Source organism: Macaca thibetana, chromosome 9 (genome assembly GCF_024542745.1).
Source record: "Macaca thibetana thibetana isolate TM-01 chromosome 9, ASM2454274v1, whole genome shotgun sequence".
Classification (NCBI taxonomy): Eukaryota; Metazoa; Chordata; class Mammalia; order Primates; family Cercopithecidae; genus Macaca; species Macaca thibetana.
Window position 1 is genome coordinate 51,901,973 of NC_065586.1, and position 24,655 is coordinate 51,926,627.

Below are 24,655 nucleotides of genomic sequence, written 5' to 3' on the forward strand. Positions count from 1 at the left end.
ACACATATTATTTCTTTTTTTATTTTGGACAAAGGCCTAAAAGTGGAATTAATGGTCAAAGATAAGAATGCAGGCTAAAATATTTCACATCAAGTCATACTGCAGCCCATGTCACCCTGCCTTTAATAACCCTGGATCACATACTAAAATTTACTGACGAACTGTCATAGACAGTAAACATTTAGATTGTCTGCACATAATTTTGCCCAGATAGTAGATTCAGCCAACCCTGGAGATGAGAGGGATCTGAGTCTGACAGTTGCAGGGACAGCCTCACCTCAAGCTGAAGAATTTCCAGCATGTGGCTGTCACTGAGGAGATATCTGGGAAGTTGTCCTTTTCCTTTTCTTCAACCGTTGTCCTGTTTAGGGGCCAGCACGTGATCTTCCCCTGATGTGACAACCATGCTGAATGAACAAAGGGTCTTGCTGGCAGGGGTCTTGTGATTCCCATCTCCACTGCTGAAACACTTGGCTTCCCCCGCACTTTCTTCCTTTTTCTTCTCCAAAGAATGAGGGTGAGGTTGCACTGAGGTACTTCCACTTCCTAGTTCCAGGGGCCACCATCCTAACAGAATTAGCAGGCCATCCCTTCCTTTCTTGTAATCCAGCTGCCCACAACCCCGGCCACATATTAGAGTAACCTGGGGAACTTTATAAAAACTACTGAGGCCTGCCATTACCCTTCCCTCCAAAAGAGAGACTGATTGGTCTACAGTGGGGCGGTGAGGCCTGGGCATGAATATATTATTTTTATATCTCCCCCATGTGATTAAAAATGCATGCTGGATTGAAAACCAGAGATAGTAACATCCCCACTGCACTACATCTACAAGAATTTCCCTGTCATCCCCCAGTCTATATGGTGTGCATAATCCTGTCACTGGTTTTCAGTGCTGATGTGGGTCTCCACATCCACTTCCCTGCACCACCACCCTTTTAAATACCGTTTGTTCTTTCAATAGATGTCTATTCCCTCCCTTCCACACAATATCCAATTACCTTCTCAAAAGGTTCACTTGCATAGCTAACAAGCACAGAGAACACCAGATGCTTAAAACCACTCTTTTATCCCTCGCTCCATCCCCCCACGCAATCCAACTCATTGCTCAACCCTCCGGATCTCAGTTAATAATGCCATCATCCCTCCTCTTATTGAGGACAGGAACCTAGGAGGGAGTCTTGACTTATTCATTCCTGTTTCTCCTTCAATCTAAGTCCTTTTTCCCACCTTCCAGGACACATTCCTACTATGTCTCCGCTCTCTAGTCTAAGCTGCCAGGATCTCACAGTGGCGTTCTCACTTAGCTTCCTGTCTTCCAGGTGTAGCTTTCAAGAGTGCAGTTCCACACAGCATCCAGAGTGGCCTTTTAAAAACATACAGCATATCAGCACCTTCCCCTACCTAGGTCCCTGTGGTTTTCCATTACAACAAAATCAAGTCCAAGTTCCTTATGTGCCTGACTTGTCTACCTCTCCCACTTCACTTCCTACCACTCCTTAGCAGGTTTATTATGCTCAGGCACGCCGGCCATTTTTCTGTCCCTTGGGGGCCTTGAACTTCCATTTTTCTCTTTCTGATACCCTTCTATTTCAGGCATTGCCATTTCTGGCTTCTTCTGATTTGAACTCATTTCAACTACCATGACCTCAGCTGTGGCCTCCCAGAATACCTATATAAATTCAAACTTTTTATCCTAACCCTGTTCAGCATGTCTCAACAGTTGAAATTATCTTACTTGTTTACCTGCTCCTATCTAACTTCTCCACAGGAATGGAAGCTCCAGGGGTGTCAGGTTTGAGAAAATCTTCATCATTATTGTAGCTCTGGAGCTGGGTACCTAAAACAGCATCTGGTAAACAGTAGGTGCTTAATAAATAGTTGACGAATGAAGGATCTTGAGACAGGTTGCCTGGAAGAAGAATCAGGCAGGCTTGTTCATGTCATTAACTTATCTGAATATATTAATTCCCCCTTAAGCCATAATAAACATTTTTTATCACACAATCTTTCAAGAAAAGCAAAAAAGAAATGAAAAAAAAAGCCCTAAATTCTCATCCTCTGGAGATTAAATCTACTACTATACTTTGATTTTCTAAATGTTTATATGGAAAAGAGGAAAATAAGGAGAGATTGAAAAGTCAATAAGATGAATTTCAGCTTTCTCCAAAAATATCAATCATCTTACACCATCTCAGCATACGAAATCTTACTTAATAGTTCGCAGAATCTATCAAGACACACTTTGGGAGAAATGCTTCAGAAAAGTATTCTTTACTAAGCACTGAGCACCAGTTCTTAAAAACAATCAACCTGAAGAGAAATGGCACGAGATAGGAGGGCGAGAAAGTGAGAGAGAGGGTTCTTCACTCTTTAGAGGCACATCTCCTCTCCTGCTTGTGTTCAGTGTGTCAGAAATTGAGATATCAGAGATTGACATACAACTCAGTTTCAAACTGAGCATCCCACGCTTCCGGAGCAATCATATCGAAAGGGCATGCTGGTTAAGTTGGCTTTTCTCAAAGGCTGAGAAATTCATGTCCAGATGCCTGGAAATGGATATCTTTCTAGTAAACAACATTGTGGGATTTAAATTTTCACAGCATCATTCTCCTCCACTCTCACAGTGCTTACTAGCTTGAATTTTTCCCCCCAAACACCAGTTCCTACATACAATATTTAATATTTAAGAGAAAATGTAGCTCCCAAATTTAAATCCTGCAATTAGCTCATAGAATAAATAACATTTACCCTCCAGTAATAATTTCAATGTGCCCCAGTTCCCACATATCTAAACACTCCTCGGCTTCCAAAGTGTCAGTTATTAATCTGTGCAGCACCTTGGTTTATAAGATGGTTTGTTATCTATGGATTTCGAAGCAGCCTAATCTAAGGAACAGCTATTCCCTCACTTTTTGCAAATGAGGACCCTGGGGCTCCTGGAGGCTCACTCTACCAAGTTCAGGTATCTTAGAAGAAGCAAAACTCACATTCAAGCTTATCTTCCTACTCTTCCTACAATACACACACTCCACTGCTCTTCCTACAATACACACACTCCCACACATGGACATGCATATGTGGACACACACAGATCATAATCACATCATTAAGAGTATAACTATGATCAAAAGAAAAACAACTATTGCAGGCATTCTGATTCTAATTGCTGATTTTCAACCTAATTAAGATGGTAATAGCATCAGATAGTGAGAAACAAAACGAGATAACATTCACATTAAATGAAATCCAAAAGTCTACTGAATTAAAATTGGTAGGGGTTCCCTTTGGGTAGGGGCGGGCTTAATATTGCTGAGAGTATTGGGATCAATAATCTGAGTATGCAGGTCTATCAGTTTTGGGGCTGTTATTAGAATCTATCTATCTACGATGTAACATTTCCAAGGTTTTTTAATGGCAAAAAGGCAGAGATTAAGGCAGCATCCCTCTATCTTAACACTGTAATGCTTAAAGGATAGATTTGTCGATGATCAGCAAAGCCTTACTGGGGTCAGATTTTTTAACCCAAATCAAATTAATCAATTTCTGGTCTGAGTGTTAGTGATATGCTAGGGAAAGGCATGTGTAGCCCGACCAACCCGTGCAGATAATTGCAATGCTGAGTCTCCTTGCTGGTCATGGAGAAGACTATGAGCCCAAGGGAAGTAGATGCCAAAAATCAGGAAGCTACAGGATGCTGGTGTGGCCCGCTCTTACTCAGATGGCTCATGGTGATGTTCACCCACCTCTCCACCGCCCTTGGCATGCACTGGGTTTCCAAGGTACTTATTAGCGGGAATAGCGGCAGTAGACTTGTGGCTGTTGGAGGCAGTGGCTGCCGCAAGGCCTAGGTGCAGAGCAGCTTAGGCCACGCTTCCCTGGAAACAGTCTCTTCTCCAGCTCCTCCCACACCATGGAACAGAACAGTGGAAATGAGGACAGAATGCTGAGGATGTGGGGTGGCAGGGGGAGGGCAGTCTCCAGGCACTGTCTACACTCAGAGAGAAGTACAATTTAAGACTTCCAGACTGTTTTAAATTATTTTATGTTTGATTAGTGTGCGTGTTTCTGCTCCTATTGTGAACTGAATTGTGTCCCTCCATTCATATGTTGAGGCCCTAAACCCCAGTTCCTCAAAAGGTGACTGTATTTGGTGGTGACTGATTTAAAGCTAAGCTCTTAGGATGGGTCCATGTGAGGACACAGTGATAAGGTGGCCATTTGCAAGCCAGGGAGAAAGGTCTCAGAAGAAACAAACTCTCCTGGAGACACTTTGATCTTGGATTTCCAGTCTCCAAAAATGTTAGAAAATAAATTTTTCTTTCTTTTTTTCTTCTTTTGAGACAGAGTCCAGGCTGGAGTGCAGTGGTATGATCTTGGCTCACTGCAACCTCTGCTTCCTGGGTTCAAGTGATTCTCCTGCCTCAGTCTCATAAGTATCTGGGACTACAAGCACAAACCACCATGCCCAGCTAATTTTTGTATTTTTCATGGAGACAGGGTTGGCCATGTTGGTCAGGTTGATCTTAAACTCCTGATCTCAAGTGATTTGCCTGCCTTGGCCTCCCAAAGTGCTGGGATTACAGGCCTGAGCCATGACGCCCAGCCAGAAAATAAATGTCCATGCATAAGCCATGCAGTCCGTGGCATTATGTTACAGCGGCCTTAGCTGAATGATAGAGATGACTTCACACGTTACCTGCAGACTCCATGTGACCTACTCTCTATCTACAACACTGTTCCTGAGTTTCAAGAAAAAAATCTTTGTTACTAAATTATACTGGGCAGTTTTAGAACTTCTAAGGCCTCGGCTCTGCCTGACTACATCACTGCCTGCGGTGAAGCCCTGGATGACTCAGAGAGGCATCTGACATACAGTCCATGAAGACAGGACAGGCTCATGAGCCTCCACCATGAACTCTGCCTTCTACCGTAGTAGCTAACTAATGATATTTACTCTCATTTCTAATTAGAGAAATGCAAGATAAAAACCAAGAAGATACTCTTTTAAAACTACATGGCTAGCAAAAATTTTGTTAATTTGTTTTGTTGCTAATGAAATGCAAACACCTATGGCCATTGGGATTTATGGGAGGATTGGCATTTTGACATTAATCAACAAGCATATGAACTGCTCAGTCATCCTGGAGGTAAATTTAGAAATTTCACATTTAAAAAGGTAAGCTTTTTTGCATATGTATTATCAAAAAAAATCCATTACATACTGTGGATGTTCAGGGCATAATTTTATATAATAATGACCAAATCGTAGCAAAATAAATTCTCAAAAAGAGATATACTCATTATGTTTTAATATGTAAATATACATCATCACAGAACCATTAAAGATAGGGTTATAAGTGTTTTGACAGAGAAATATTGTAACATGAAGGGCAAAAACCTAGCTAAAATTGTGTTAGAGTACAACTTCATTTTGCAAATAAAATGCATTATTCCTAAGGCAAAAAACTGGACTAATATTGAACAAAAAGATAAGAGTAATTATCTCTGGGTGGTAGAACTACAGTTGACTTTTACTTTCCTCTTATTACTTATATTTTCTAATTTCCTATAGTGAAAATCCTCTGTTTAATAATAAGAAAAGCAAGTGGAAAACAATGATAAACTAGCCACTCTGAGTTTGAATTAAATGTCACCGACTCTGTCGCAGCTCAGAGCTATGTTCTTTTTTTTAATTTTCAATTTTTGTTGCTACAGAGTAGGTGCATATATTTACGGATTACATGAGATAATTTGATACAGGGATGAAATGAGTCATAATCACAGCAGGGTTAATGGAGTATCCATCATCTCAAGCATTTATCCTTTGTGTTACCAACAATCCAATTATATTCTTTTAGTTATTTTTAAATGTACGATTAAATGATTTTTGACTACAGTCACCCTGTTATGCTAGCAAATGCTAGCTCTTACTCATTCTTTGTATTTTTGTGTACCCATTAACCATCCCTACCTCTCCTGTAACCCCTCACTACCCTTCTCAGTCTCTGGTAACCATTCGTCTACTCTCTATCTCCATGTACAGCTATATTCTAATGTGAAAGATGGAGCCACATTCTGATATCAGAATCCCCTTGCCAACCAACATAACAGGAAATATTGCCTTTCGTTAAGGTATATTTATAATGGTGCCCTAGGAATACCATTTTTTAGTCCTCTGTTCTTCTTGTAACACTCTTTGTAAAATTCAGCAAGTAAGAGTTCCATTTACTTAAGGGGGTGAGATATTATATCTAGAACTGGATGAGTACATTTATACTTTCAAATAAAAAATTTTGTGTGTACCAGCAATTCCTCCAGGGCTCCTCATATCCCTATTTTTGGAATCTGTATATATATATACACACATATATATATACACCCACATATATGTATATATGTACATAAAGTATGTGTATAATACACAAACATACATACACAAAGAGACACACACACTTTGCAATAAAACATCTATAGCTGGCTACCAAGCTCTACATCTCCCAGAAGAAGGGGACAGAATTCTCTTTTTAAAGTTGTAAATAAGCAAAGTTCATCTGACTTTAGGACTTAACCAAGTCTCACCTATGTATCACATTGAAACATGGATATTATTAAATGCCAAACTGACAAATGTCCAACAGAAAATATACTAAACAAACAAAAACAAAACCTTCATCTGTGTGTGTTTATATGTGTGTGGACAGAGCAAGACAGAGGAAGGGAGGTAGGGAGAGAGTGAGACAGAGAAACCAGTAATTCAAAAAATTCCACGAAGGTTCTAATCTCAAATTTAAAACCCTGGCCTCCTGGAATCTTTGCCACATCATGTCCAACAGCCTCATTTACAAAAGAGCCTGAAATTCTAGAGATCAAGTAGTTTACCCTAAGGTCTCAAACAATTGAGGAGCAGAGCTGAGCCTGCATTCCCAAACCAGGTAGGGGCATCGCACTGTGTCTTAATCACTTTTCTCCCTTTCCAAAGCACTGTCCCAATTATCTTATTTCCAACTTTCCACAGAAGCAGAGAAGAAAACAAATGTCACAAATACCAAGATTGTGCAAAGGAATGATAAACTTCCCTACGACGAGACCCTCCAGCCTCTCCACAGTCTCCATGGAAATCACCTCCTTCATCTTCCTCGTTTTCATCAGGGTCTTCTGTTCACAGTCTGCAACATGGCAGAACATCTAAGTGGAAGTGGTAGACTAGGCATATGGAGATGAGGTAATAAGCCTGGATAATCTACAAACTCCCGAGTCCATGTTTAAACACCTTAAAGTGTGCCATATTGTCAACAGCACATTGCTGTCCATGCCAAACCTTACAGACGGTACATGGTCAGGAATAGAGCCATATAGGGCACTCATCAAACAGGCCTTTGGGAATAACCTTCCCTCCTTTCAATGTCTTTCTCCCATGACACATGACAACAAACTTTTTCATCAAAAGCAAAAATATTCTCAAATGTTCAAAGAGCTCACCTTTCCTGGCATGAAAGCATCTCTATTTTGGAAAGGTCAAGAGGTTCACCCAATTGCATGTAACTGATAATTGAAGATTAAAGAGGACTTCCCAACTCAGCAGTGAAAAGAAATTAATGGAACAGCTAGAGTACTCTTCCCAAAATGCAGCATGTGTGATTTATTTTTATGCAATTCATTTCATACCTTGTAGCTGATATCTGGAGGAAAGGAAGCAGTTCTACTAGGGGGAACAGATGATTTCATTTGGCAATGTAATAACGTCTGGGGAAATGTGAGAAAATTCAGAGGCAAACTTCAGCAAAGTGTCTGAGTTTAAAAGTATCACTGGCCAAAGATCACTCTTCTCAATGGCTTGCTTGCATAGAGACTCTCCTGTCATTATAAAGAGTTCACTGACCGGCAATTTAATTCAATTTTCAAAATGGAAGTGCAATACATAAAGACACTCTGTAGCTGGCAATTAAAGTCTTCAAACCCTAACACTAAGATATGCAGTTATTTTACAGCAACCAGGATGAGATCACATATATTCACTGTGAACAGTATTTTCCAATGGTAGGAATACACTATGGAATACCAGGGAGCTGAGAGTTGCAGACCGAATATGTTCACTATGTATTTATTTTTGTATACGTGCATATGAGCAAGAGAATGCAAACATCATGACAAAGGTTAATTTTGAAAAGATGTCAGTTTTCTATGGTTTTCTACAGATTAACATTACTCTGCTTGCTTTTCAATATTTCTTTTTATATCAGTGCTCAAATAAAATACTTAAGTTGTTGTTTCCTAGCACCACAAAATTCTTACCACTGGTAACAAATTTTTTTTAAAAAATTAACTTAGGGTTTCAAATGTTAAACGGTTTCTGCAAGTTTCTCCCTTCCCCCGCTCCAAACAAACCACTATTGCTCCTAGCCAATCCAACTAGCCAAAAGGCTTAAATCCTTCCTTGCCATTCTAGAAAGTAATTTTTCAGGTGCCAGTCCCTGCAGAGTTCAGATGCAGAAAGCCTGTCAGAAGGCACCAGGCAGAAGGACTGTGGCTCACAAGCACATGGTCTACTTGACCTTTTCTCTTTAGGGTTAACATTTTTGTGTTATCTAGTCATTTAGAAGTAATAGAGCTCCTTAGACTTTTACAAGACTCAGCCATTTGCAGTGCATTGGAGGAAACAGCATTTCATTATTTATCATAAATTACTCAGAGCCGCTCACAATGCAAGATGAGCATCAGTGTGGTACCACAAAAGGTCATTTAGAAGTTTACAAACCTCAGCGATGAAGGGGAAACACAGATTTGGATTTGATACTCACTTTGCTAAAACCCTGATCTACAGCTTTGCCTTCCTTTCAAAATCCTCTTCTGATCAAATACAAAAAGACCTGAACAAATAACTTTTAAAGATGTATCTTTATCTAAGTCAATAAAATAAACTAAAAATATTCCAAGCAAATAACACTTGTATATGTCAACTGATGTATTATAAACGCTGACATCAGTGAAAATTATCTGATCAGTGAAAAATAGAAGAGAGATGCCATTGGCTATTAATACTAATTTAACACTTGCACTTACACAGTGCTATAGCCCCTCTGTCTGGTAACAAGGAGCAACCAAGTAAGCCTGAGCAGGCAAGAGTGATGAACTGGATTCTTATCTGAAGGTTCTTCTTTAGCGTGAAAAACGTGGATGACTCAACTAATTTCAGCTGCCGATATGTAAATGAACGGATGCGGTTCTCCAGTCCATGATAGGCACTCTCCGGCAGGCCATGCAAGAGCCTCATCTTATACAGACTCCCAGCATTTTCCTCACCACGTGATGAGTGCAGACAGGAATCAACAGCAGCATTCCTTTTGAATCTGATGCGATGTCAGCATTCAATTCCAAAAGGTGCTGAGTGGTTTCTGCAAAGAAGACCTCAGATGGAACCAGAAGGGTGATGTGGCAATCAATTCATAAAGGAGTTTTTGCCTCTGAAAAACCTAAAGGCAAGTCACAGGTTAATTTAGGTGAGGCAGTGAAATCAAGAGTTCTTTCTTGTTATTCTTCTTGTATCTCTACTTGCAAATTTTTAGGTATTTGAAAGCTGTTATTTTGGGTTAAATCTAGGGCTTTGCTGATGCGACTATGGATAAACTAAACATCCTTAAAACACACCAATTCTATTGCCTCTTGCAGCACTTTGAAGAGGCATTGGAATGAAGTCAATACTTAAATATATCCAGCACAAATCAGAGACAATATCTTTAAATGATTTGGAACAAGTTAGCCTTAAAGAATCTTTAAAATTCGCTGCTCATTCCTCTCTCCAAGTCATCTTGGAAACCTCGCACCTTCTGAAAATACCACAGATATTGTATCACTTCCTTGCAACCCATTGTGACTGTGGCTTAACATAGAATCAAGCTGTGTCCTCCAAAAACCCTCCCTCCTTAATCAGGTGCTGCTCCAAGGAAAAGGTGAGGCCATCTGTCCACCAGGTCAGAACCCTCACTGGCTCCCATATAGGTGGGTGCACGCAAACTACTACGTTTATTAGTGACCTTTCCCTCCCTGGGCTTCCCGTCTCTATTACTCTGCCAAAAGAAATTCTCCCTTGAAACTACCTTTCTCCCTCTAAGCACTACTTTCTGAAATGGCCTAATATGCTTTTCAGTTGGAATCACACATTTCAGCACTTCATGATTCTTCATTACATATCTTCTGATCGTCTCAACAAAACCACAGATGCAGATGATGAATTATCTTTCTTGTGTATCTCACACTTTGATGTTTGCAGAACTGGAATAATGCCATTCTCAGGATACAAGTGGGGTTTTACATGTGTTAAGATGTGTGAAAATTGTGGCAACGTATTGTATCAGGAACACTCCTGATATGAGTGAAATAGGGTTTTATTGAATATAAATACAAGGTGTCCACTCAGAAACGCTTAAGTCAAAAGGGAATGTGGGTGTTTGCATGGAGTCTCACTAAGAGGGGATCCTGAGAACAAAGGAAAATGCTGACGCCAGGAAGACCCTCTTTGCATCTGCTGGACTGTGACACCAACAACAAACATTCAGAGCCACCATCCAGTCTCTGTACATGGAAAAATCTATAAACTCAGGTCACCACCCTGGTAGCACGAAGTGGTAAAGGCCAAAGGAATGTTCCTAAAGTTTTATCTTATTGTTTCAAGTTAGTATTGATGTATACAAAAAGTGCACAACTCAAAAGTATAGAAGTTATTAAATTTTGATGAAGTGAACTCACTCATGTAACCAGCACCCATACCAGGCAGCACAATATTATCAATACAGGAAAACCTACACCTGGGTCCCCTTCCATTCACTTCCCGCCCCTCCTCCCCAAAGATAATCACTATCTTGACTTCTAATTGTTATACATTATATAAACAGAATCATATATTTTTTCTGGCTCTTTTTGACCACCATTGCATTTGTGAGCTATCTGAAGGACTTTGAGCACAACTCATCACCAAACTTATGGATCATGTGCCCTACAAATCACCATTCTCCAGTGGACTCTGGAGTCTGTCTATAGTCCAACCACTGAAAATTAATATAAGAATAAATATATTATGATTCTGGGAGACGCTTATAGCATCCAGTAAACCTTTGAACTGGTTATCCCACCCACTCATATTTGACCAAACATCTCCTTTCTAGTACTCAGCACTATCAATTAGCCTTTGTGTTCTCTTTTCATTTGATCCTTGAAATAGATCAGGTAGTTGAGATATATATATATATGATTGATTTGTATTGGCTATATCCTTCTATAGCAATACTACTAAGACTGTCTAACATCTGCAGACTGGAAGAGCCGTTAAGTATCTCATTAAATTCCCATCTTCTATACCCTTATAAAGTCCAGGCTAATCATCAAAGGCCCAGAGTAAGACACTCTGCCTTCAATAAGGCATTATTTCCCATGAGCAAATGGAAATGCATTTGCACTTCTACACATCTGCATTTCACAGCAGGAACCCAACCCCATCAACACTTTAATGCTGACACCACGAATTAAGAAACAAACTCTTTGGCCGGGCGCAGTGGCTCAAGCCTGTAATCCCAGCACTTTGGGAGGCCGAGACGGGCGGATCACGAGGTCAGGAGATCGAGACCATCCTGGCTAATACAGTGAAACCCCGTCTCTACTAAAAAATACAAAAAACTAGCCGGGCGTGGTGGCGGGCGCCTGTAGTCCCAGCTACTCGGGAGGCTGAGGCAGGAGAATGGTGTGAACCCGGGGAGGCGGAGCTTGCAGTGAGCTGAGATCCGGCCACTGCACTCCAGCCTGGGCGACAGAGCCAGACTCTGTCTCAAAAAAAAAAAAAAAAAGAAAAAAAAAAAGAAACAAACTCTTTAAATATAAAGAAAAAACAATCTTCACAGAACCAAGACCAAGAATTGAACTGATTCATGGAGTATATTCTTTACTTTTTTCAAAAGTATAACAACTTCTAATTAGAAAAAAGATAATTCATGAACAGTAACTAAAACTTAGAAAATACAAAAAAGTACAATAAATTAAATAGCATCCCTATTCCATAATCCTGAAAGAACTACTATGAACAATTCGGTAAACTTCCTTTGAATACAATTACTATAGATTAAATCTAGTGACCAATACAGCTTAATATCATGGACATCTTATATAATTTTCTATCCAAAGTTTTAGATAAACATTATATAATAAACATTTCCCAAAGGCTTTAAAATTATTACAACAAAATTTAATAGCTTTGTAATATCTATCACATGGGTAAGCAAAATTTATTTTACTTATTATTTTAACCGAAAACATACAAATGCGCATTCACTTGCCAAATACTTGGTAGAGAGCTCAAGGCTTTTATCTGAGTAAACATCTGTTGTCCTTCTTATGAAAAACCATACCCGTGCCGGGCGTGGTGGCTCACGCCTGTAATCCCAGCACTTTGGGAGGCCGAGGCGGGTGGATCACAAGGTCAGGAGATCGAGACCATGGTGAAACCCCGTCTCTACTAAAAATACAAAAAATTAGCCCGGCGCAGTGGCGGGCGCCTGGAGTCCCAGCTACTCAGGAGGCTGAGGCAGGAGAATGGCGTGAACCCGGGAGGCGGGGCTTGCAGTGAGCCGAGATAGCGTCACTGCACTCCAGCCTGGGTGACAGAGCGAGACTCCATCTCAAAAAAAAAAAAAAGAAAAGAAAAACCATACCCGTAATGTATATTGTGATTTTTCCAGTTTAGTTTATTGTGGAATAAAAACTTAACATGTGAAACAACAAAAGTGCAAATTTCTTATGGATATATACATATATTCTCCTTAAACTTCTCACAACTGTGTCAACTAGAAGAAGCACTTTTTTAAAAGTGACTTGTATTTATGGATTATATCCCACGTAATGAACTTAGTTTTAATAGAAACCACAATTCACAGATATATAGAATACTTAAATGCATTACCCACTTAAACTAACAAAAACAATCAGCATAAACAGGTTTAGGGGCTAATATGACTAATACCTGTTAACCAAGGCAGCTCTCAATTTGGCTAAGACAGAAGTGCTACCAACCGTACCTGCTCGGCATGGAGTGGGCCTTTGTCCGTTTTTTTGGTTTCGTTTTTAATTTTATTTAAGTTCTGGGATACATGTGCAGGACGTACAGATTTGTTACATAGGTAAACGTGTGCCATGGTGGTTTGCTGAACCTATCAGCCCATCACCTAGGTATTAAGCCCCACGTGCATTAGCTATTTATCCTGATGCTCTACCTCCCCCGACACCCACAATGTGTTAGTTTTTTAAAGCAGAAATAGAGAGTATCATACTGAAAAGTCAATGAAATAGAATTCAGTCAAGCTAATATTTAATATAAACATTTCTACAGCCCATTTTTAAAAAAATTCTGGAGTCTCTAGATTTTGCCACCATGCTGAAAAAAGCTTTGGTCTAACAATAGATTTGGGCAAACAACCCCATCGGGCCCCCTCATAGACTAACAATGAGTACAACTGTCATTGTTAGTTGATGGGATTCATGTACAGTCTTACAGGATCTTGACAATACAATCTTTCTGACACTACAGTATTCCTATCCTGCAGCACAGCTAATCAATAGGTGTCACGTGATCTTCGAACTTGATCTATTTCCATTATCTTTTTTTAAGTCTGCAAAAGTAATGATCTCAACTATCTTTTACTTTAACCCAAAGAGAATTTTTTTTTCTTCTAGCTAAAAGATCACTTGGCAAAAAAAAATGTCAAGCAAGTAAGCAATGATTGGGTCTAGTTTGTAGTACCCCTGGCAGAATATCAAGGTCTCACCAATGTTCCCCTTCTTAGAACTGGTAGATAATCAGTGATGGGTACCTTGCAGTGTGGCTCCAAGATGGAATTCAGATGTTCTGCGGCAGGCATTGCATAGCTCCAACTCTCATCATTGATTTGGTAGAGTGAGTACTTTAGTGTCTACAGAACTAAAAGGCTATCATTCCAAATGCTCCCTAACACTTTTCCATTGATCAGTCTCAGCATACACTGCAGTCACTATTGTAACCAAAAGTAAGTTTGGAACGGGCACAGAAGACAATTTTGACTGGATTTTAGGAAGCAGAGGAATAAAGTTTGTAACTGTTTTCTGTGATTGTTATATTGAATCATCTACAAGCAGTCATAAGAGAAAATAGAGAGTTAAAAAGATCAAGGAACAGAAGTTTAGAGGTAGGGAACTGTTGCTCAATGGGTACAAAGATTTAGTTATGCAAGAGGAATAAGCTCTAGAGATCTATTGTACAACACAGTACTTAGTTAACAATACAATAGTGTACACTTAAAAAAGAAGATAGATTTCATGTTAAATGTTCTACCTAAACAAAATTAAAACCACAAGAGAACACAAGGAAATTTTTGGAGGTGATGGATATCACCTCAAGTACCTTGATTGTGGTGATGGTATTAATAGGTATATGCATATGTCCAAACCCATTGATATGTACACATTAAATATGTACAATTTTTTGTACAGTCATCCTTCGGTATTCCAGAGGGAATAGTTCCAGGATTCCTCTCCCCCAGGATATCAAAATCCTAGGATGTCATGTCTTTTATATAAAATGGCCTAGTATTTTCATATCACCTAAGGATAGCCTCCCATATAGTTTAAGTCATCACTAGAGTACTTACAAGCAGTGTAAATGCTATGCAAATAGTTGTTATACTATACTGGTTTCTTATTTGTATTTTTAATTGTTGTGTTGTTGTTTTTATTTTTAAATATATTTTTAATCCCTAGTTGGTTAAATCCACAGATGCAGAACCCAAGGATATGGAGAGCCCATTGCATATCAATTATGCATCAACAAAACATAAAAAATAAACAAGAAGACAACATTCAGGACAACATATTCTTTATCTTTTACTGAAACATCTGAATTTCTCCTTAGACAGAAAATCCAGGCAATTTCTCTCGTTAGATTCCTTCGTATCTGAGAAAAGAACAGGTATAGTGCAGGTGAGCTATTTATGGAGTTTATAGTGGCAAATGCCACTATCGATGTGTAAAGTGCTTGAGAGAAGCAATGTACAAATGAATATAGTGACACTATAACAGTGAGTCAGGTAAGTAAGGATGAGGTGGGGAGAGATTACCTGTCCTATAAAACACCCCTCCAATCTTCTTGATTATCCAAACAATTTCTGCAAGTCCTCGGCAAATTATACATCCTAAGCCCAGCTTGATTAACTCTATCAGTGAGATAACCAAACCTAGGCTGCAGGCCTAGATATGATTGTTTTTCTATCCTTATTTCAAAAATAAATAACATAAATAATGTAGAGTGCTACATGCCCAGGCACACGGTAACCCTCCATTTGGCAGCTGTCATTTTTATTATTACTTAAATTCTTAAGCCCCTTCCAAGACTGATTCTCTGTGACTAATCCTTCTACATTACTAAAAGTAAAATTCAAGCTACAGAAATCCAGAAAATCTGATGATGATGAGGGTGTGGCTTTCTCTTTTAGTGGATTTCCAGCTCCCTGGCAATTCACAGGAAATCATGCCAGAGGTTGCATGTAGTCATAGGAAGGTATCTGAGGAGGAAGGCTGATATATTTAAGAATTCTTATCAAACTTTTAGCATAAAAATGCTATTCCCATAACCCTGGCTGTAACATATTAAGGCTAAAGTAGTTACATGGATTCAGCTGACCTTTTCTTCAAAAAAAATGTTCTTACGGCCTATATCGCATCCATGATACACACTCATCCATGATACACACTATCACTTCTAGGAAAAGGCCTCAAAGACAAAATCTTAGCACTGGAAGCTGCTAAAATTCCATTATTAAACTTAATTCTGAATTCAGTTTGTAGGTTTGCTTCTGACTAATCCCTTTTTATGCCCGAGAATGGCAATCTATTATTTATGTACAATCACCAGCTTGTCTTGAGAAATAAAAGCTTATAACAACAAAAAAAGGTAATACTTTAAGATACAATTCAGGATGAGATTTCCAACAAACACAGATTTGAAGAAATCTATTTCCAAAATGCCAATATTAAAGTTCCCCAAAGTACAAACACAAACAGTATATTTAAAAGAGCTCCTTGATGGATATAATCAACCTATTAATTCTTGAGAACCTAATTCACAGTAACTGCTAAGTGGTCAAGGGAATGCAGTGCAGACACCGCCTATTTTCATACAAATTCTCTCCAAAATCTAAAGACCCAATGACAATCAGCGTAGGGATGGCACAAAAGGGCACCTTGGACATATTTTGCTTTATCAAGAATTTTTAGATTTCAGATTCCAGATCATTCAGCAATCTCAGTCATTTTCTCCCAAATTTCAGCTCCTCTCTGTGATAAACGTATGCTGGAAATAGGCTTTAAAAAACACCTACCAAGCAAAGAATGAGAAATGATGACCTCCAGTTTGTGGTTCAACTTCCAAGGTGATTTGAGGTAGAATTCCACACTATATTTTATTGTGTGTGCCAGGATGTTGGAGAGGAATATAGGAAAAACCCAAGGGCATATAAGAACAATAATCTTTCATTGTGATGAAAGATCCCTCAAGCTAGGTAACAAACCAGCTCCAATATTTCAACCAAATTCAATAGTCTGATGTGCTCTTGGATGAAAATAACCAGTCTATCTACTTCCCATTTCACTTGACATAAAAACAGTGACTGTTTTTCAGCTTATAAACTCTGTTGGGAGTGGCATGTAAGTCAGGTTATTGTCATCAAACTCATTATACCAAGGGAGGAAGTTAAACTTCAGAGAGATTATATCAGTTCCTAAAGGTTGCACAGCTATTACAGAATTCATGGCTAGAGGTTTTATATAGAAATATACAAACAAATATTGTTTATAAATATATATACATATATATGTATCATACACAAACACACATTTGTTACCCTTCCATGAGAGTGCCTAAAAATTATGGTCATGACTGCCTCTCATTTCCAATACTGTTACCTCCTAAAGGAATCACTTTCTTAATCTAACTCTTCTTAGCCAACTGGCTGTCACCACACTGCCTGGCAGGAGCACACCAATGCACAGTGAAAGGGACACAGCCACCAGGCCAAGCTCAAGGAAACCTACAGTCCAGTGCAACTGCCAGCTGAGTCGTGCACTTAACAATACTCAGCTGGGATAATAGATTTGTTTATGTCAGTTGTTCTTACTCTAATTATGTAATTTACTTAAATATTATGTAAACCAGTGATATATGATTATGGAAATGAAAGATAATTGTAGTTTCTATTAAAATGTAATTGAATGCTTTGCAGAAACTCCAAAAGGTAAGTTGTTTTTTAAAGAATAAAAAAAGAAACCGAATCACATAGACAAGAAAACTGTAAGAGATTCCCAGGGCAAGGGTTTATCATTGTATTTATGAAGAACCTGCATACGGATTCCTTCACTAGTGTCTTAAAAAAAAAAAAAAAAAAAAAAATGCTGGTAATTACAGATGTGGCTAATTTTAAAAAAAAAAAAAAAAAGCAAAGATGCTAAGCTTAAACCAGTAGACACATACTTAGAAAAAGCCTTCGCCTACATCAAGACATGGGAGGCTGAATGTTGTAGTGATTAAAAGTTTTATTTTAATTGTCTTCTTTATGAACCATTACTTTTACAAACTTTCTGAATCAACCAATTACTTAACGGCATTGCAATGCCCGCAGATACTCAGTAAACATTTGAAACATGTGACATGTATTATGAAAATATAATTATATGAATGTATATGATAGCTTACGTTCAGTTGCTCAACTGTGTTGTGGAATCAGGTAAAAATGCTATCAAAATTAATATGATTTATATACCAATCTACGGGGGAAAAGAAATGACCATTCGCTTCCATCAAGTTTTTGGAATCCTTAATTATTGTTTTAAATCACCAACAGTTTAATAACTCAATTCCCTAAACGAGTATTTTTTTTCTTTAACTTTCTACGTCAATTTAAGCAGTCTAACTTAGCAAAAGGATTAACTTTTAAAACAACTTGAAGCAACATGTTAAGCATATCTAAGAAATTTCATTTAATGAGTATTGACTCCTTGTACTCTAGGCTAAGGAAAAAAGAGGGGGAAAAAAAACACAAAAGCCTGAAAGGAGCCTTCAGTCAGAGCCATGATTCAACTATAAAATACTGGAAGGTAGGAGTACAGGTAGTCTTAGGGGAAGGGTGAAATGGAAAACCAAACTAAACATGTGTCTAACGATTTTATTTATAATTGCATGAATAGGAAACATTTATTTCGGTAAGTTTTGATTGTGATATTGCAAAGTTTCAAATAGAGTCCACTGCTCACTTCACTATGTATATGGTTCTGGAGGGAACACTTTCTTGGGTGGAAAAGTAAAATTTCTAGGATCTCAAAATGTATTTGTCAACGCAGTACCAGCTCTGTCCTCACCCAACACACGAGTCTAAAGATAAAAACAGCTAGAAAGAAAGAAAAATGAATTTCAGTTCTATTCAGAAGCAATTCAAATGCATTTTAAAGACTTAGATTTATGACTATTCCCTTGCTCTTATATATTTCGGGGCCAACTTTCATGTTCCATTTTTGACATCCCAGATAGAATATTGAGATATGTTTGGCATTGGAGATGAGAGGTTATGAGGAAAGAATTTCTACAAAAGCAAGTTGAAAATAAGCTTTCTTCTCATTGTGTACAAAGGGGAGGAAGGGCTGAAAAAGTAGCTCCAGAGAGAGGAGAGATGGTATTCCTCTACATCCTGGATCTCCCAGGATGGCACTGATTTCAAACTGCACCAACACTGCTGTTGTGGCCCAACCTGAATTTAGAAAAGCTTCAGTAACAGCGAGAAATGGCCAGAAACCAGCTTTTTTTGGGTCAGGTTTTGAAAATAGCATAAATATAAAGGTAACTGGATTCACAAATCAAACCTGCAGAAGGGACTCTCAATTAGCAACACCACCTCCTATCCCTCACCTCAGTTTGAAGAACTGGGGAGGAATGCTTAAACCGCATTGTCTTCATGCACGGAGACCAACGAGTCCAAACTAAAAATGGCCCTAAAAAATCTTTGCTAACACACCCACCCCTGCCCTTTTTTAAATTAGGACCATGAAGTGCAGCATAAGTGTGTAACAGTAAAATTGTACAGCATAATTGATTAAAGCAGAAAAGTCTCATAATCCTGTATTAAGGCCAAAGAAAATCAAAACATACTCAGGTTGCAGCATGTGCTCATAAAAAAAAAGTTCTCAATTGGATTTCATAAGAAATATTGATCCTGAGCACTGAATCGTCTCACTTTGGCTACCATGCATGATTGGGGTCAGTACCTTCTATGTGGATGCCTTTGAAGGCCGAGACTCATGTAGACAGAATACAACGTACAGGAGTAACTTTATTTAAACAAATTATATCTGAGGCTGCTTATACAGCAAACAAGTGTACTCTTAAAATTTAAGGAAGATGTTGGAAAGAATAAATAAGAAAATATGATTTTATCAATGCCTCTCTTAAAAATTATAGTAGGTATGACTAGGTAAAGTTTCATCTAAATAGACTTGATTAACTTAAAATTGCCTCCATACCTTGCTTAAACATCAAATGTACATTCTACATTTATTTCTTCTTAAATACACTATTTGATATTTGTGTGTTCATTATAATTAACCATATACCTTCCAAATCTAACCCAAGGAAACATCTATTAAAATAGGTTCTTTGTCTTTAGTATTTGAATTTAGCCAATGACTCCAGGCTACCACCTGTTAAACAGTATTTTCAGCTTAGTAAAAGAATTCTGTGTCTCTAAAACAATCCATATTTGCATTGGCAACATTGGACAACTATATTTCAAATCTGAAAATGAAATTGAAGGAGGTGTAAAAGGGAAACACTGATTGTACATTGGTCAAAATCACTGTTCTCTACTGTCTGTAGTGACCTCCTTTTGGCTTGAAAAACCTGCAAATTAACCTATACTTTCAAATACAAAATGCTTCAAAGATGTTTTTGGTGAAATAATCTCCCCTGGCAATATGTTTAAGATACTCGTTTTTAGAGTCTGAAGTGCAAGCAAGTACTGGGCAGCTGGAAACCCAAGAATCCCAGTAACACTGAAGAAAGTTTTTGTCCAGCTCACAGCCTAAACAACGGAGGATGGGAAGAGAAGAATCAACTTGCAAACCCTCCTTTCTCCTCCTGCCTTACAAGTTCAATCCTTCTTTGTCTTTGATCCTACAGAAAATTAGAAACAGTTCTCCAACTGGGCCTTCCCCATAGCGAGAATAGTTTTTGCTTGAAAAAATTCCATTATCCATTAGCAAGCATGTTCATTTTCAGTGAACCAGCCTCTTCCACTCCAAAGAGCTATGCTGCCGTTTACAGACAGGATCCTTCCGATTGATCTAAGATGAACACAAAGACATTCATTCCATAAGCCTTCAGGTATCCAATGCAAAAGCAAAGATCCTGGCCATTAAACAATTTGTGGGTTAGTCAAAAAAACCAAAGCATCATCCGTAACCATTTTTCAAGTACTACAACAGAATCCATTACTTTCATTAAAAAAAAAAAAAAAAAAAAAAAAGCACCAGGACAGAAAAGACCCACTAAAGTACGGAGGTAGGAGCTGGGGAAAAGGAAATTTCTCTCCTGGGAACTTTAGGGGCATAACCAAGACAAGTAAAAAACAATATGAACGCCAGTGATTCAGGCTTTTTTCATCCTACAGTAGCATTGCTGATAATCTCTCAAATGAAATCTTAATTTCCTTTTGTTAATCATCCTGCAATCTTGGATGAAAAAATAACTAAACTATCCTCTTTCTTCAAATCACCATGCAACTTGCCTATTTAAATACGTTTTAAGAAAACTACATAATCCACCTTTCATTAAAATTTCCCTTGTTTATAGATGCAAACCAGGTCAATTTCAGCTGGATTTTGCATACTTGTATTATATACCTTAATTCAACTTCTTGTAAAGGTTTAAAAAAGAGAAAGAACTAAACGTAAGATACAAATAAAACAAATACAGCTTCTAAGTCTATGTGAACATTGACACCATTTACAGATTTTTCCCCTCTTTTCCTTGGGGCTGAGGGCCCTGTCAATAATCATTACTTATTAAACAGGCTGCCATTCCAGTCCACAGAATATAGGAAGAGAGCATAGAGGGGTAGAAATAATTACCTTGGGCTTTTCTTTAAAGACCTCCGGAATGGAACACAAGGAAATCAATTGGGAAAGAACATGAAATACCCCTACCATGTGTAGTCCCCCTCCTCTCCCAACGCATACCAGGGTTGGAGATATACCACACTCCATTATTCATATCAACTGCATCAAAAGAGCAAATCAAAAATCTGGGGTCTTCAGAGTAGACTCATTTTCAATCCACTGAATATGCTCACACATACACTCATGAATCCTTAATCCTTCTACAAAACTCAAGCTAGATTTATTGAGTGGAGGCTCTAAACACCTCCTGAGAAAATGTGCTCTCAAAAATGACTGCTTCAGCCAAAGGAGAGAGAAGCAGCAAGTTACAGGCTCTACTGCCATTCTGGTTTGTGGCAGATTCCTTCCTTCCCTCCTTCCTGTCTCCCAATTTATCTTCTAGACTGTTTTTTCCAAAGCAAAGTAGGTTTGCTTTTTTTTTTCCTTTCCCTCTCCTGGACCTTACTTACAAATCTACTAAATTCTTTAAAAAGAAAAAAGTTTCAAGGGTTAAGTAACACCCAGGATAAGATCACAGGTGAGGGAAATGAAAAATTAGCAGATGACTGAAAGCAAACCCGGTATTCCCACCATCACTGAAGAGTTAATGATGAACACTCTTCCCTTCTCCCAGATGCTATGGCTCAAAACACAAATACAATATAAAGACAGCATAACCAGACAGTTTTCTGCAAAATAGCCTTGCACAGAACTTGAACTAGCAGGCTGGAGTTTGTCCTAAATAACCTTCACAGGTTGCACAAACTGTTCCCATATCCTGATCAAATCAGTTTAAAAGACGCCTGAGATTTCCTTAGAATAAAAACAAGGTGGGGGTGGGGTGGGAGGTCAATGAGTCACCTAAAACATTTATAAACATTTTGAGAAAATATGCACTTTCTATACAAATAAACAGAAAGCTATCATGCTTTGGGTATACTGGCCCATACTGAGTCCAGGTTGAAGATGCTACATTCTAACGGAGACATGTTTCCAAACGGTTGGATGTTCTCACCCTTGAGTGCAGAAAACTCTCAACTCGCCTATGTTTTTCAGGCACAGAGGGAGAGGAGATAAGGTTCACACCCCACCTATGGGAACGGAACAAAAGCAAAGGCTTGGCAGGGCTGAAAAAAAAAAAAACTCCTCCTTCGTCAGGACCCTAGAGGTGGCAGCTCTGCAGGGCTCCCTTCCTATTTCCTCCTAGTTAACTCACTCTGGCCGGTCACAGAATCAATGTCTACACCTTGGAACGGGCAGGCTAGGAGGTGACCAGTTTAGCCCTTTGCCTTGGATGGCCTCCTTTCCCCAAGTCTCCCAATGGCTTCTAATTAACCCTTTCCGGTTCCTGCCCAGGTCAGGGCTGCTGGAAGCGTCCTCAGCTACATTAAACGCGTATCTCCATCAACTCGTCACCCCACACATGGACATAACTTCCTTCTGTGGTTTATCGTCGGTCACTTTGCATGTGCTTTGCTTTCTTTCCTTCCCACCGGCGGGCGGAGAAGGGGCTCAGTGCCTTGGGGAAGGCCCTCTCTCCCTCCCCGGCCCTCTACTGGAGCGGGATCCGGCAGCTCGCCAGCAGGTCTGCAGAGAGGAGGGATCGCACTCGCGTTAACCCTTTGAAAGGAGCTGGGAGATCTGTTCTCATTTGGGACCCGCAAAAGTGGGGCCAGTGGAGCCTGACAATCTCCCTCCCCTTTCTACACGCCCCCACCCCCCAGAAACAGGGCAGGCTGGCACCCTCCCCTCTGGTGGCCAGTTTTAATTAGCTCTTACTCTGCCCCAAAACCTGGGATGGGGGAGGGGGGTTGCTAGAAGGCAGGCGGCGAGGGAAAAAGCAGGAGGGCAGAAAGGAAACCCAGTAGTAAATCATAGTTGAGACACAGTGTTTACTTACGAAATTTGGGGCTGGTGCTAGTTTCTGGTGTGGTGGTGGTAGAGGAGGAGGAAGAAGAGGAAGAAGAGGAGGCAGCATCCTGAAAGGGAGACAGGGTCCAGGAGGGAGTAGAATCGTGAAGGTAGGAGGAGGTAGCGTATGCCGCAGTGGGCCAGGATGGCATTGCCTGGGTACTTGGGGTTCCTGGCACCGGGGGTCGGGAGCCCGGCGTGCTGCTACTAAAGAACGGGGCCGTGGTGGACAGGACCGTCGAGGGGGCCGCAGTGTTCCGTGCTGTGGTGGAGCGCGGGCTGGCCCGGATTGGCACCCGGTGCCCGGGGAAGCGAGTGGGCGCCCGCGTGATGGTGGTCAGGCGAGTGCTAATCCGGTTCGGCGTCCTGGAGGAGGCGGCACCCCCGGCGGAGGGGGTGGCGGGGGACGTGGTGGAGGTGGTAGTGGTGGTGGTCTCCATGGCCTTGGGGAAAGAGCTGGGCTTCGAGAGGAAGAAGGGGTCCTGGCCCATCCCCTTGGAGTCCACTAGGTCGGTGGGCACGTACTCCTTGACGGAGCCCACCACGATCCATTTGAGAAGCATGAGGCTGAGCCCCAGGCCGATGAAGCCGATGAACAGAGGTACCACGCACAGCCACGTCTGCTGCCGGTTCCACACGATGCAGTCGCTACAGCGTAACTCCCGGGGGGGCTCGGCCGCCCCTTCGCCGCCGCCGTCCGGGCCCCCGCCCGCCGCTGCCGCCGCCGCAGCCGCCGCGGTGCCCTCCTCGGCCGAGGCGGCGGCTGCCGAAGCGGCACCAGGTGGCGAGGCAGCGGCCGCCCCTTCACTCATCCTAGGAGCCGGTCTTCACCTTCGCCCCCCCGAGGGCCGCGCCAGAGGCATGGGGCCGCGCGGGTCGGGCGCGGGCGCGGGCTCCGGCGGCGGCGGCGGGCTCGGGCGCAGGCAGCGGCCGCGGCGGCCGCATGCAAATCGGCTCCCTGCCCCCACGCCCCTCCCCCCGAGAGGCGGGCGGCGGGCGGGGAGGAGAAGAGCGGGGGAGGGGACGGGGCCGGGGAGGGGGCGGTGAGGAGCGCGGAAGAGGGGCGAGACGGGCCCCCGGCGCCTCCGGTCGGTCAGAGAGCGGCGGGGCGCGTCTGCAGCCCGCCAAGCGGCCTCCTGCGCGCCGGGGCCCCGCACCCGCTGCTGCTGCTGCTGCTGCTGCCCGCCGCCTGCGTGCGCTCCAGCCGCGCCGGCATCCTCGGGGCACCGCGCCCGACCCGCTCCCTGGGGCGCCCGTTCGCGCCGCGCCTGGGCCTCGCACCGCCTTCAGTGGCCCCGCCGGCCGGTCGCGGGGTGCCAGCTGCCAGCCAGCCGCATTCCGACACAGAGGGCCGGCCTGGCCGCCGCGATCCTCGGCGGCTGCTCGGCGAGCCCGGGCGGTGAGGTGCACCTGTTCTTCAGCCGGCCGGCAGCCAACCCTCGGCCAGCACTCTCCCGGAGAGACCAATCCCAGCGCAGCGCGGAGGGCTAGCGGTCTGGCTCCCCTCGCTCCAGCCGTCCGCTGCTCCGCGCCG

At 41.2% G+C, this 24,655-nt stretch overlaps 1 protein-coding gene across 6 annotated transcripts in view; it reads right to left on the minus strand.

The window, feature by feature from the left end:
* The window catches only part of NRG3 (neuregulin 3), a 1,119,166-nt gene extending 1,095,093 nt beyond the window's left edge, over positions 1–24,073 (minus strand). For 4 of the 6 annotated variants that reach the window (XM_050803844.1, XM_050803842.1, XM_050803843.1 and 1 more), the window contains exon 1: positions 23,111–24,073. In XM_050803844.1, the coding sequence (XP_050659801.1) occupies positions 23,111–23,933 (823 nt within the window). In that variant the 5' untranslated portion in view covers positions 23,934–24,073. The remainder of the gene's footprint in view (positions 1–23,110) is intronic. The other 2 variants (XM_050803846.1, XM_050803845.1) reach the window with 1 other exon arrangement.
* Between the last annotated feature and the right edge of the window lie 582 nt (positions 24,074–24,655).